The 14,567-nt window shown below is 36.2% G+C and overlaps 2 protein-coding genes across 8 annotated transcripts in view; both read right to left on the reverse strand.

Moving 5' to 3' along the window:
• Positions 1 to 769: 769 nt before the first annotated feature.
• ncbp3 (nuclear cap binding subunit 3) lies at positions 770 to 9,443 on the reverse strand. Its single transcript, XM_027156929.2, has 13 exons — positions 9,072 to 9,443; positions 8,446 to 8,511; positions 8,222 to 8,327; positions 6,075 to 6,200; positions 5,847 to 5,969; positions 4,205 to 4,350; positions 3,999 to 4,107; positions 3,694 to 3,793; positions 3,391 to 3,500; positions 2,932 to 3,229; positions 2,674 to 2,852; positions 2,391 to 2,573; positions 770 to 2,302 (listed from the first exon to the last, which is right to left on the reverse strand). The coding sequence occupies exons 1-13, from the start codon at positions 9,246 to 9,248 to the stop codon at positions 2,004 to 2,006; spliced, it is 2,022 nt and encodes a 673-aa protein (XP_027012730.1). The 5' UTR covers positions 9,249 to 9,443; the 3' UTR covers positions 770 to 2,003.
• Positions 9,444 to 9,777: 334 nt separating this feature from the next.
• rap1gap2b (RAP1 GTPase activating protein 2b) overlaps positions 9,778 to 14,567 on the reverse strand; it is a 42,360-nt gene continuing 37,570 nt past the window's right edge. For 6 of the 7 annotated variants that reach the window (XM_027156895.2, XM_027156902.2, XM_027156918.2 and 3 more), the window contains 3 exons: positions 14,144 to 14,249; positions 13,921 to 13,991; positions 9,778 to 13,835 (listed from right to left, as the gene is read on the reverse strand). In XM_027156895.2, the coding sequence (XP_027012696.2) occupies positions 13,827 to 13,835; positions 13,921 to 13,991; positions 14,144 to 14,249 (186 nt within the window). In that variant the 3' untranslated portion in view covers positions 9,778 to 13,826. The remainder of the gene's footprint in view (positions 13,836 to 13,920; positions 13,992 to 14,143; positions 14,250 to 14,567) is intronic. The other variant, XR_007138945.1, reaches the window with a different exon arrangement.

Here is a 14,567-nt window from a genome sequence, read left to right on the forward strand (position 1 = left end):
AGTTGACTGTGTTTAATTCCTTTTAGGGCAGCAATTTGTCAACCCTAACAATTTATGTCAATTTATAGTCACATTTCACATTGAGGAACATCTGTGAAACATGTTGCTGTTATCACATAACTTACATCAGTTATACAATTGCTCCCTAACCAGCTTCCCCCTTTTTGCCTCTCTTGAAGTGGGTAAACACCACAACTCTTTGAAGAAGATTTTGCCTCTGACTTTTACAAGTTACTGACACAGGCAACTCCTATTAAAGTTGCTAAATATAAACATATTAAAGAATAATTCCCAATATCAACAATTACACATTTATAATGAGTTGTGGAGCATCTGAAATACAAACTCCTCTGTACACAAACAGGAAGGAAGCTATTAAAGCAACTTTTTTCAGACATTTGACTTTGCTATGACTTCCGACACGTTTGGAGTCATAAACGTAATCAGTTCATCTACTCATTAAAATCATAGCTCCATAGAAATCCTACAAACGTTCAACCACTTGTTCTTGAGATATCACCTTAGCAAGAACCCTAGGAATATAATGTCACTTAGTGGTGAAGATATTTTTAATAACTTTTTAGGACTATGTGTAATAAAAAAAGTTATTATTTTTTTTTTCAAATTTGTGCAAACTTAATTTTTTAACCAAACTGTTTTTCTTAATGAATGAACAGAACTTTGTTTCTTTGGAATTGCGCTTGTAGCAAAATATACATAATCATTAAAAAAAGGTTTGTCCAAAAAGTACATAGTATATCTAATAGACTTATGTAAAAAGATGTTTATTTGCACATACAATACATTTAATTGCTTGTTGAGCTATTTGACCACATACTGTATGGGAATGTAGAGCTTTTTTTTAAAAAAAAAAAAAAATCAGAATTATTGGCTACGATATGGTGAACCTTCAGTCCCAAATTTGCACCACGGCACCAATCAACATGGATGTTGCTGTACCTAGTGTCTGCACCTCTGTCATTGATGCACATGGATGTTGTTGTAATGGAGAGTCAGAATCCAGCTACGGTATGTTGTTTCTCTTACTTTGCTTTAGAGAGTAAACAGAAAAAACACTAAAGTTCACTGGACTCTGGTTCTCCAGCCTAGTTATCTACCCCTGATCTGTATGGTATGCACCAGTGAATTAATCTGTAAATCACAATTCTGTAAAACTCAATTCCCAACTACAAAAATCTATTTTCAGATATCAGTTTATAATATCAAACATGATTCATTTATTTAGCTTTAGTTTAGCTGTAAACATTTTATCCTGGTCAAGGGCAACAGTAGGAGTGGATTAGATTAATCAGTCCACTAGGTTGAAAGTTTTTGAGAAGAAAACGAAAAACCTGTGGGAGACCAGGAGTTCAGGATCTGTGAGATGGCAGCATTACCTGTTGCTAATGACAATATTTTTATGAAGTATTTCTCTAGTATTTTCTAGAGACATTGCTGTTTTAGATGTAACATTATTCTCAACCTGGTGCATCGCCATACAACATACATGGGTCTTGTACACAAGGCAAACAACCCTAATCTTATAAAGGTGCAGCTTGTAGTTTCTAAATGCTTTTTAGACTTGTACAAATAATACAATTACAAAGAAAACCTTAGAAAAAACTACTTTGCAATATTGCCATGCAGTGGAAGGTGTATGCTTGTTAGCATTTTCATTGCAAAAGAATTTTGCCCCACAGTCAGCAAAGGGTTTTAAAAATTACAAACTGCTCCTTTATAAAGAAAGGCTCAAACTACATTTCTTAATCAAGGACCCTTATTTAGACTAGATTTCCCTCTCTTTTGGCAGAGGAGTGTGAGTCACGCGTGTTAGTTGCATTCAGAGAAAGAGAGAGAACAAGAAAGGATGTTGGCAGGATCCACGTACGGACTAGGGCTGGATAGTGAAGCTAACTACTTGCAAGTTTCTTTCAACAAGTCAGCAGCATTTTATTTTCTCTCGTTTCCTCCTTATCTCTCTAGTTTACGTCTCCTGTTCCATCTCAAGTGTCACTGTCGGAGCCGTTGCTGCTGTCTCGGCTGATCTCAATCTGAAGTGATGGAAGGTTGTCCAGCCGGCTTTTCTTCATTTTGTTGGACCGTTGCTCCTTCTGCTTGATCATCGCCCCCCACATTTTTTGCAGCTGCGAATCGTCATCTTCATCCTCAGAATCATCGACCCCATCCGAGTCATCCCGCTGCCTGCTCCCACGTGAGGAAGGTGCTTTTCCTAATCTGGCAGACAACTTGCCATCGCTTTGGCTCTCTTTATTTGACGGGCCCAGTCGGCTCCACAGACCGCCTAACAATAAAACAGCGTGTACAACGGATCATAGACATAAGAAAATAATACCATTTTGCACTGTCTTATTTGTCTCATTTTGTCTTACCTGACTTTTTGTCCTTGGTGGGCTCCGAGTAGAGGCCCCGTGATTCATGTTTAGTTGTCCCAAGTCTGCTGTGAACATCAGTAAGTGGCTCTCTACGAGCGGCTGTGTTTCTAGGAGGGACAGGAGAGACAGAGCGGTGCCTTTCTGGAGAGTGCTGCCTCTTCCCCAACCTCTGCCTCACATCTAGCGAAAAGAGAGGTATTATTGCTATAATTATTAAGTGTTTATTCATTGAATAACGATGATTGTGGCTTCATGAATGATCACAAAAGTACTATCCCACCTGTCTTTCCAGTGGAGGCCACAGGGGGGCATGTCCTCGTTTGTGAAAGTCCTTGTCTTTTCTCCTCCAGTAACTGCCTGACATCTGTCACTTTTTCTGATGTAGGTTTGCTCACACCACTACCAATGCGACTCCGTATACCGCTACTAGATGAGCCGGAGTCAGTCCGAATGGAATTTCTATGGAAAGAAGTAGTGGTTAGCCAGAGGTTTTTTTTTGTTTGGTTAAACGAGAGACTATTATTTAAACCTCACATACCTGATGGTCTTGAGGTTACTTTCAACCTCATCTGCATACATGGTCATCTTCATGCTTTTTTTAGGTGAAGGTGTTGAGATCATCTTTAGCTCTAGGTCATAGTCCATTTCGTCTGAATCTGAGGACTCTGAGAATGAGCCACCCAGACGTCTACGGAGGCTCCCTTCTCCAGGTTGTGACCCTCTTTCCCTGTCTTTATACTCTACAACTCTGTCATCAGCGTCCATGTCTTCCTCTCCATCCTCCTCTTCCTCTTCCTCTTCTTCAATAGGCTCCTCTGGTAGATTCACCAGATCAGCTGTTATTACAAAGAGAAATGCTCAAGTGTCAGGTAAGAGGGGTTTAATAAACTAAAAGAACTGTCTACAGTGCGAGACTGATGAATGAAGTGCCAGACTGAATGACTAAGCACATTCATCTGACAGAGCTGCTGAGGCTGTTTGTAAATATGACTCATACCTGAATGTCGGTGTGTATATGGTGGCGTATGTCCCATACTGTCTCCGATTAAGGACTTTTTGGTCTTTATAACGTCACGCTGGATTCTCCGTGTATGATACCTACGTTTCCTAAATAAATACAGAAAAGTAGCAGCAAGTTAAAGCAGCTAAAATGCAAAACAGGGCATCAATTCATCCTGGATTTCCATTTCAGAAGAAACAGCTAGTCATCCTTTAATTAAAAGGTAATTAAAATTGCTAAACACAGACACAAGCAAATGTCCCAGAAAAAGTGCGTTAATATAATATGAAATTATCTTACCAAGAATTACTCAGGATGCCCTTCATTCCCCCATAGTTTGGATTGCCATATTTCATATAGTAGCGACTTCGCCTTGCTGCACCAAGCTCCTTTTTATCATCTGTTATCAAAACATGTGTTATTGCATTGTCTGTTACACTTCTAAAGCAGTGTTGCCTTAGTAATTGTCTGCTTTATTAAAACACATTTTATACATATAGTTGCACCCGTCTGAAAACCTTATGCATATGGAGCAATGTTTAAATCATAAAATGTAAAATCATTAATCAAGGATGTTTACTATAGGTCTAAATCTACAGACTCACCATGTGTGGCAAAACGCAGGAACAGCTTGTTGCCTTTCAAAGATTTGGTCATGGGACGCAGGTCATTGCGGAGCAGAGACTCGTGCTCTGCCTGAGACAGTTCGTCTGTCTGTGGATCACAGAAAACACCAACTATAAACTCCAATCACAAGTTTTCTCCAAAACCAAGTTAAAATTGGTATTAATTATATAAGCAGTTCTTTTACGTGGGAAGTTTCCTGTGTTGTTTTTTTCTCTGTTTCCTCCTCACTGTCACTGGCTTTTGCTTCACTGTCTTCACTGCTTTTGTCTGCCTTCACCACCTCATCATCGACCTCCCCTTCTTCTTCATCCGAGCCATGGTCCTGCCTCACTAAATATGATTTAAACGAAAGAAAGGAAATCAAGCAAAATCCATGTTCTTTAACATCTGACCTTGGGTAAATCCAAATCCATATTGCGATATACATTGCAGCCTCTTGCGATAACGATATATATTGCGATATATAAATTATAATAGAACCATTTCAGAACAGGTTACACAGACCATTGGGAAAGCCAAATTGCTAAATGTATTTTTTTTTTAAAGAAATAAAGAAACATATGTCGTATTGAGAACCTTTATTGTGCAAAAGCAAAACTAATTATACAACAAAATGTTGCAGATAAATAAAAGTCTTTCCTTCTAAAAGGCACTATACTTAGTTCAAGTCCTTGGTTCTTAAATGCCACCCAAGTTGCAGAGAACATAAAAACTGGTGTCTTTTTAGTTAAGGAACAAACACTGTACTGAAAATACCTCCAGTATTAATTAGGCAAAGAAAATTATTCTGTGTAAATGCACAGATACTTTAAATAAAAGCATATTTCAAACCTGCAGCCGAGGTAACGCATTTGGTTTGAAACATTTTGTTCTTCTAATGAAATTAAAACTGGTGTCTTGTTAATAAAGGAATGGACACTGTGAATTAGAGATATACTTTCAGTATTATGCATGGCTATTTTAAATAAAGAAAATTCTTCCAAGTGTAGTGCACATACTTCAGATGAAAACATTATAAAGTGCTAAATGAAAGCACAAAATAAATAAAATACTTTCAGTATTAGGAACATATACGTCATCTAAAGAGAATTTTTAAAGTATAAAAGTTTCTTTACAGTAGTGCCATGCCATATATACAGTAAAAAGTGCAAATGTAGTTTTAGTTATTTTCTTAAAGGACACAAAATATGCAAAGCACAGGAAAAACTGTTATCTCGTTAGCCTGTTAGCTCTTCCTAATATAAGGAGTACCTTTTGAAAATGACTGTTAGATTGAGGTTTGGATCAGTTCCTGTATTTTCTGTCCTGCATTCTTCGTACTGGATCTTGCGGTTGGCTGCACTGTCTGGCATTGCTGGTGGTATTCAACGACATGTTTAGTTTTGAGGTGGTAGAACAGATTAGTCGTGTTACCGCTCTTAGCTGGAACTTTTGCCCCACACACTCTACAGAGTATATTTTTCTGCTGCTCGTCGGACGGCTTAAATCCAAACCAATAATAGATGTTGCACCGGTCTTTTTCACGAGCTCCTCTGTTTCGCTGACGCTTTCAGCCATGTCTATTCAAGATGATGAATATGATGATTCGTTGCGGCCAGCTGCAGCTCGTGGCTCTAAAATTCGCGGGTAGATTGCGTCATCAACATGCATTATCGCGATAGTGCAATAGAATTAAAATCTCTATCGTAGGCCAATTTTGTATCGTTTATATCATATATATCGTTTATATCGCCCATTACTAATCTGACCTATAGCCAAAAGTTCTGAAGGCAAATGTTCTTCTTAAACTTGGTGAATGATGTTGGGAAATGATAGACGGGACTAACCTCTCTCTTCTTGGACTGGAAGTTCAGTGGTTTTGGAGTCAGCAGTGTCGTCTTTGTCAGGCATCCGGCTCATGTTAATCAGAGCTCGGGTTGAAGTTATGTCATCCAGCCAAACTATATTACCTAGAAATTCATTTTAAATAATGTTTCAACAATCATAACATCTATATATTCAACAATTACACAGTGGTCAAAATAATAATATATTCTACAGGGTTCTGAACTTACATGCTGTATCATCAATCCATTCGATATGTGCTGGAGGATACTCTTGAAAGAAGCTAAACACATCCTGGGTGCTCAGGTCATCCACACCGCTCAGATGTAAGGCCTCCAGTCGGATCTTAGGGATTGCTAAAAGAGGAAAAAGGTGTTAAACATGTACATTTTAAATAATTTTTAAAGTTCTTAAAGGATCAGATTTAATTAGGACGCTTTCAATCAGACGCCTATTTGACACCGATTTCATTTCCTACATATACAGTGAGTTGTGGGTTTATTATGTCTAGCCACCTTACACTTACTTATCAGACTCTGACCCTATACAACACTTTGTTGATAAAAACAGTAACAGGCTACGGTCAATTTTATAAGAGAAGCATTCTATGCACAGCAGTGAAATGGACATCATATTGAATATGATGATGTTTTATCTGGTGCAGCAATGATCGTAATGTTGATGTACACTTGATGTATACGTACTAACCACTTTATATATCTATTTTTTATGTGGTCCATTTTGGTTTCACATTGCACTAATATATGTAGACCACAAAAGGTGAGTTTTACGAGATAGGGGATAGGTTTGAAGTGCACACAAATCTGTCTTTCATTAATTGGTCACAGAAGTGGCTGCAAGAAGAAACAAATTAGAGAATCATTTAAAAAACATCAGTATTTTTGTAAACTGTATCTACTGTTTCTTGAACTTAAATATAAAAGAAAAATATTGGTAGCTTTGCAGCCCTCCAGCTCTGTATCCATGTCATTTCAGCATTTCACATCCCATAGAAAATAATTTGTTTTGTTTATTTTCTGCAATCTCAAACTGGATTTGTGGGTCAGCTCTTGAATGTGGCTGTTTTGTTTACACTTGAACACAAAGTGCCTCACCAATTTCCTACTACCCAAATAATATCTGATCTGAGATGGTTCTCTGGTTATCCCTTTTTACAGAGGAACAGGGTAGAGGAGGCTGTAGTCATATCCAATTAAGAATGTTGAAAATAAACAACTAAAGTGCCCAGAATTTATTTCACATAATTGAAAAAGTCACCTCAACACAAAAATAAAGCAGTATGATTAAGTAACCCAATTTTTGCTTATTAAACAAAAATGTAAAAATGCAGGGATAGAAAACAATTAAATTCCTGAACCTCCCAGTTTTGGTTTGGCAAGTAGCAAAATACCCCTTATTACTCGCAAAGCCTGACTTATAATTTAATAAAGGCTGCAAAAATAGCTGCTGTCTCCTGCAATAAAGCACACAGTACCAAGCGATACATGCCTAATGATATTAAGTCAGAGGGAGTCAGATGTTAAATTATTAATTCATTTTATATTAACAAAGAACCATGAGCTAAACTAGAAAAAGGTTTATTAGACACACTAGTGACTATCTTGAATTACTTGCTTTTATTCATAGTGTATTTTTACTTTGCTTATTGGTTTACTCAAAATGCTGTTTGACTATCCACTGACAGTATAGGAAATAGTAATTATTCTCGCTTAACCTGAAGGGACTGATGCAGTGCTTTAGTCCTTAGGACTACTGATTGGAAGCATGCTTGTTATTCTTTTATTTGATATCTAACAAAATGCCCGCTGTAACTTTAAATGCTTAAAACACAATGACCTACTATGATGCTTTAAAATAACATTTTGTTAGAATTCTCTGCTCTTGAATCATTTTTGTCTTATAGCAGAACTTTTGCGTGGCTTAAATGGTACCACTCAACCTTTTAGATGGTCTGGATGTTTGCATCTGCATCTTTCAATAAATACAATCAAATAATTGTACAGTACAGTGCACCAATTACCAGGTTTAACTGTTAGTGCAATGTTGAAATATATATGCTTACTTGCTCCAGAATGACCGGTTTGCTCTGAAATAGTTAATACAGACATTGACGATTCGTACTGTCTTTAACGACAAGTAAAATATCACTTGTCTCTTAATACGTATAACAGGTAATGCAAACCACAAAGGAACTTTTCAACACCACTTTCCAATAAATAAATAAAGCAAATCATCACTGTGTTGTAAGAATCACTACTGATATCCATGTGTGAACAGAGCCACACACACCCTAGAATAGCCAGAAGAACTTGTGTGTCATCACAGACATGCAGACCATGTTTAATGCCCTACTTACCTTTTTTTATAAGCTCTCTGTCCAGCACCACGTTCCTCTGAGTGACATTGTCCTCTGCACGGAAGTGAAATCGCCTTGCTCTCTTTTCCTTTTTCTCAATTGCTTCCTGAGTAAAAGTCACATACACGAGTAGAAGTCAGCTTATTACCAGACAGCTTATTATTATTATTATTATTATTATTATTATTATTATTATTATTGACTACTAAAACTGTGAGAGATACCTTGGAAGTTACATCGATGCCTGTAATAAAAGCTCCCGCCTTGTTTTCATATCGCCGACTTGTGTCCTAAGAAAAGGTCAACATATTAACTACTCATTCTGCTGTGTTACACGACACGGTCATTAATAAAACATCGGCCATTAAGCGTGCCAGTAAGTGTTAGTGATTGATATTATACTAGCTGAGGATTTACTAACGAATCCTGAAACCGAGCTTGTGTACGAGATGCCATCACTTTCTTTAGGAACTTAACATGGTACTGTAACTGCCATGCAGATGCCAGGTAACAATTAACACTAGCTATCCGCTTAGCTACAACTAGCACTGACAAGTAAACTTACACTTTGTGGTAATTAATATTGTATTACACTGTCGCAGGTAACACGTTATATATACATGCTACTCGCAAAAGTAAATCACATACTGTTAGGTTACACAAATCATAATTTACAGTGATTGTGACACAGTAATGCTAACACATGCTATGTGGAAGTGCTCTGCCTACAGACTGTACCGCGCATCCGGCACCTATCACCATCATTTTCACTACGCAACAACGTGGCGCGAAGGCCTTTGCGCAAAGCGCCCTCGCTCCCCCATTGGTTAGCAAACGCTATCTAGCTTACCGGTAACAATTCCTTTAAACTTCGGCGAACAGAAATGGATTCCAGCGCAAGTTCTCCCTCTTCTACCTCCATGGGCTCTGCTTCACGAATATTCCGGTCCGAGTCCGAGTCGGAATCTGACTGATCCGACGCGCTTTCGTGTTTCACAGAAACCCGCAAACTGCGAACAGCCGCCATGATGTGACAGGCTAGCTAATACGCGACCTAGCTAAAATGCTAAGCGTCTTTTTTCATAGATCAAAGTGAACCGAAAACTAGTTAACTCCGCTAGCTGACGCGTTTCCAAGCGAAAGCTAAAAGCGCAGCGGCGCAGTGTGATTAACGCGCTGCTTCTGAGAACAGCCCACCTGTTGGTGTCGTGCTGCCTTCACGCGCTATCGTGATTACTGTACTTAAGGGTTTTCTATTAAAACGGTGCCTTCAATACAACGTGAATAGGTGTTTTCGACACGAGAAGTCGAACAACCATTTGATACACTCACTGGATAAAGTTGTGACAAACATGTAGCTAAACACATATATCAATTTTTTATTCAAGTACATCGTTTTATATGTTTAATACAAATACAATGTTTTATACAAATACAGACAAGATGCCAATCCCAAGTAAAGCATTTTCTCTGTATATCATGACTTTATCGTCAAATATATCATCATTAAAATGCTAAATGATATTTGGTGATATTTGTACGTTGACTGGTAAGTAAGAAATCTTGGAGAGAGAGAGAGAGAGAGAGAGAGAGAGAGAGAGAGAGAGAGAGAGAGAGAGATGATCAAGAGTGGAAACATAAAATTATTACAAAATGTTTTATTTATTTACCATATATAAGAAAGACATTGACTGGGACTGGGAATCTGTACCACAAATATTCAAATCACCTAAACTACACTGTGTAAATTGGTGCTTTTTTTGACAAAAGTATACAGAATAAAGATTAAAACAATACAAAATATTATTCTTAATTAAGAAAATCAGTAGTCATAAACATACAACCAAATATATATATATGTTTTATCAGAAATAAAATATCAGAAGAATTACCCATAATGCAAGAAACTGAAATATTCTGTAATACATTGCACAACACATTTCCATTCCAGGCATTCTTATTATGGCTACGTAATGCCATCACTGCATTGACTTCATAGTTCCTAATACTGAAGGGATTTGATCAAAATTTTTGATGATAGAAATCAATAATGGGCCGATATAATTTATGAAGTGAGAATGAATTGTGAGGACTATTAGATCTCTCAGATGATGAGGGGTTTGAGTTGGAGTGATAATTAGAGTGGCTAGGCTTATTTTAAGGTTGGCAGGTGCCACCATGTGATGCTCGGGTGGCCGTGGCTCTGGTACAGGTGGCCCATTATGGCCCTTGTGGATAATATCAGTTATGATATCGGTTCTCTATGCTCCAAACACAACTATTATTCATCACAGCTTCAGGCAATTCAGCAAAAAATAATCTTTTTATTTAGCTTTAAATTCAACTTGACAAAACATTTTTTTCTTTTAAATTATAAATTGTATACATGTGCTTGAATCCAAATACAACAATTCTTTTGTCAAAATATTAAAGAATATCTTTTAAATACTAAATGGAAAACCTAATTGGACTTAAATTAAAATAAATATGCCATTGTAATATGCAACCAAACAGTGAGTTAAACATCTAAAAAAAAATGAAGGCTGTGATTAAATGTACCGGAGTCAATGACCACTGAATTCTAATATTAGCACAATGAATTGATCGAAAAACCCAAAACTCATGATCATGATTAAAATATGGCCTCCACAAATTGGATCATGCCAACAGGGAAAACCAGAGCCTGTGCAAATCAGTGTGCCTCCAGAGTTGAGAGATCAATATCTAAGTGAATTAATGTTTTAACTTCAGTTTAACATTCTGACGCTCATATCAACATACTTAACAAATATACATACTGGTGAGTTCACTATAGTTAGGGGAATCTAAGTGGGTTCACTATAGTTTCACTGTCAGTCAGGGAATTATATGGTGGTCTGTGAAAATATTAATCTGTCAAATTGTTTAAATGAAATAAAATTTAACAGAACTGAACTGACTGAATTAATCAGCGATTGTTTCTCCACCCATCTCCACTGAGACTGTCTGAGTGAAGAGACGACCATGAGCCTTGTGCTTAAATGAACTGAGTGACTTTGATCTCAGATGATGAAACAAAGACTGATGCGGATGATGCTCACAATCAACGCGATGACGTATTTCCAAATATAAATCTGAAATTCTTTTAAATTTGGCAGAAATGTTGTTTTTCCATAAATAGATTAGAAATGTACAGGTAAGAGAGGTGTATTTTATTGGATTGAAATATTTAAATTATATTAATATTTTCTTCCTTTTTGCTAATAGTGAACTGCTCTATATTTTATAGTGTAGCGATGCATGCAAAACAGTAACATATTATAGTTCAGGAAAGTTTCTTCATATGTTCACATCTAATGTGAACACATGAAGGGTTTTCTCAGACCACCATATAATTGGAAAAGCTTCTCCCAGTATTTTTTTTAATCATTTGACAGTAGTATATAGTACAAATTACAAATAAAAATAAGCAATGTGCAAAATGTGGACTGACACACAGTGCAAGGAAATCCAGAGCTTTATCTGGTAAGAAAAACAATATCAACAACAGCAACAACAAAAAAAAAAGTGCTGGACTTACAGTATAAACAAGTGCATTTCATTCCATTAACATATAATATCTCTATATGGCATTAACAATATCACCAAGTGAATTGCTCATTGTCTTTGAATCAATAACAATTACTGTACTCAAGTTTATTCCAAATCAAAGACAGCATTGTGCAACTAGAATAAATATATATTTATAGATATATAAAGGTCAATTTCTAAAGCTGTTGTATTCCTTGAGGTCTAGTACCACGATTCAGTACCATTTCTCTTAGAAGACCCTAGTATTGCTAACTACTTACTATAAATCTCACATCGTACTAGATATTAGATTTGATTTATTCTCTAAAATAAAATATTTGCAGAAATATTTCTTTCTTGGAAATTAAACCTGCACTTCCCGTAAATGGGGTTTTCTCTCCCAACAATTTTTAATCCAATTGCTTTCTCTGTCACTCCTACTAATACCCATATTCACTGTTTTTTTAATATTACAGTATTAAAAAAACAGCTGAATGCTTGACTCTGATTGGACAGAAGATGATGAAGTTTCTATAACAGCAGCTCTGAAAGCATTTCTGGCAGCAAGACAAAAGACAGGTTTATTTGTTCTAATACATTGTGCTAGTTCTTTTACTTAAGCTTTATTTAAGCAGAGTAGTCACACTGATACAAAAATCTTTTTCATGTTACCGTTTCTATAGTAACAAGTCGCACAGGGATTTGTATCTCGTATTGCAGATTCTCCACATAAATGGATTAAAGCCGAGAGTAAATCTTTCTGTGAGCAGTCTCTGCAAGACTGAATGCTTTCTAGTTTCAAGCTGTATTTTTTCTTTGCCTTTTTCTTCAAGAGAGAGAAAAGAATTAAATCAAGTTAAAACATAAAGTTTACAGATGTTCTACAATAAAATTTCCTATAAATTGCCATGGCATATGAGGAATAACACTTGAGGACATGCTGTTATAGGAAAATAATCACTGTCCGTTTTTATTTCTTACTTAATTAACCAAGGCTCAGATTTAATCAAACAATATGCAATAACTCAGTGCCCACTGTGACATTTAGCCAAGGGGTCAAAGATTTTAATCTGATTTTTATTAATGTTGTGATGTTTGTATAGATGACTGCCAACTTCTCTTGTTAAGCTTAGTATAGTTAATATTTTGTAATAACAGTAACTGATGAACTTAATAAAATCTGCATAAAATACACATCTAAATAATTTTAATCGAATTTAGGGCAATATTGGAAAAACCAATATTGAATACCAAGAAATGTATGGCAATAAAAAAAATTTATATTTTATTACAGTGTAACTGGAGTGTGTTCTTTGGAGGTAAGTTTTGGAATCAATAAATCTCTAAATAAATAAATAAGCTGGCCCATATAATACCTAAAATTTGTTTGATGGTATAATGCGAGAAAAAAAAAATCTGTACACACATTATAAGGGAGTGTATGAGTTTTGTTCACACTGAAAGGGGATACTGGTTTCAAAAGGTTTGTCTACTTTTCATATGCTTGCAGGGTTATTACCAAGCATAATAACAGATATGAATATTTGGACAATAAAAGGAACTCTAATCTCATTCAGCTGAGCTGTCAAAGACAATAAATCACAATGCATGGCCAGTGCAAAACAGAAACCAAAAAATCTTTCTGAAATTCTTTGTTGTTTTGAATTAAATATGTTGCAGGAATGTTGTCCGACATAACCGTTCACTGTTCTGTCTCAACCATTGATATCTGTTGCTATCAAATGCTCTAGCTTTATCCTATGAATGCATCACAATCCTTTTTTTTTTTTTTTTTTTGGAAAACTTCATTGTAATCATAGGCTTACTATTCAAGGTAAACAGAATCAATGGTGGAATAAACCTGCTAAGCTCTAATAATGCTGTGTTATTTGTGTATATGAAATGTGTGTGATCATATCACTCATAGCATCTTGAAGGCAACTCAAGCTTTAGCAATATTTCAAATCCAGTGTCCCACTTCCTCAGTGTGGTGTCTCATTCCACAGCTCATATCTGTCTCACACAGTGCTCCTGGTCTCCCTTCATTGTCCGGTCACTAGTGCCCCTGTACAGAATGACAACATCCAGATACATCACAGTTGAGTACAAGACATATACATCACACTAAAAAGTATTAAATAAGATCTTACAGGTGCTGCGTTGCTCAGCTTGTCGAAGCGGAACTTTAGACTGGACCCGGGAGAATGTTTATTCTTGAAGTCTTTTGAAAGATAGAAAGCAAACAAGCATTCATTTAAATGAAACATATAATAGCAATAATAATCTCTCATATAATAGCAAACAAAGGAGATCATCTGAAGTAAAACTCAATTCAAACATATTAAAGAAATGTTCATATTTGCAATTCATTACCGGTGGGACTGCGACACATGATAACAGGAGTTCCTACACTTTGACCCTCCAGACCAGGAGAGGAACTACACACAGGTGACAAACTGGGAGAAACCTGTAGATTGTTCTAAAGAGAAAAAGAAATATAATGCCTTAATAATTCCTTATTTTGTATATTCAACCATTTTCCTTCAAAATTTTAACACAACCCAATCATCCATTCAGATTATTTTATGGTATAGCTGCAAAGATACTGTAACAAAGCAGCATTTCATAAATCTAGATGTAGATTTAAATGTAAATACATTAAAAAAAGACATTGAATTGAATCATTAATTAATAGTAACAGTCTTCATTTTATTTGTCTAAAATAGGACTGTGTGGTTCAGACAGCCATCTGAAGCTCTGTTACTATGCAACACCAACCACCAACCATGACATGGCT

Source organism: Tachysurus fulvidraco, chromosome 21, assembly GCF_022655615.1.
Source record: "Tachysurus fulvidraco isolate hzauxx_2018 chromosome 21, HZAU_PFXX_2.0, whole genome shotgun sequence".
NCBI classification, from domain to species: domain Eukaryota; kingdom Metazoa; phylum Chordata; class Actinopteri; order Siluriformes; family Bagridae; genus Tachysurus; species Tachysurus fulvidraco.

Bases quoted from the DNA above. Each gene is read 5' to 3' on its own strand.
- ncbp3 (XM_027156929.2), bottom strand. From the start codon at position 9,248: ATGGCGGCTGTTCGCAGTTTGCGGGTTTCTGTGAAACACGAAAGCGCG. The intron at 8,512-9,071 runs GTAAGCTAGATA...ACCTTTTCTTAG, and splicing joins GTTTAAAGGAATTGTTACCG to GACACAAGTCGGCGATATGA. The intron at 8,328-8,445 runs GTATCTCTCACA...ACTTTTACTCAG, and splicing joins GCATCGATGTAACTTCCAAG to GAAGCAATTGAGAAAAAGGA.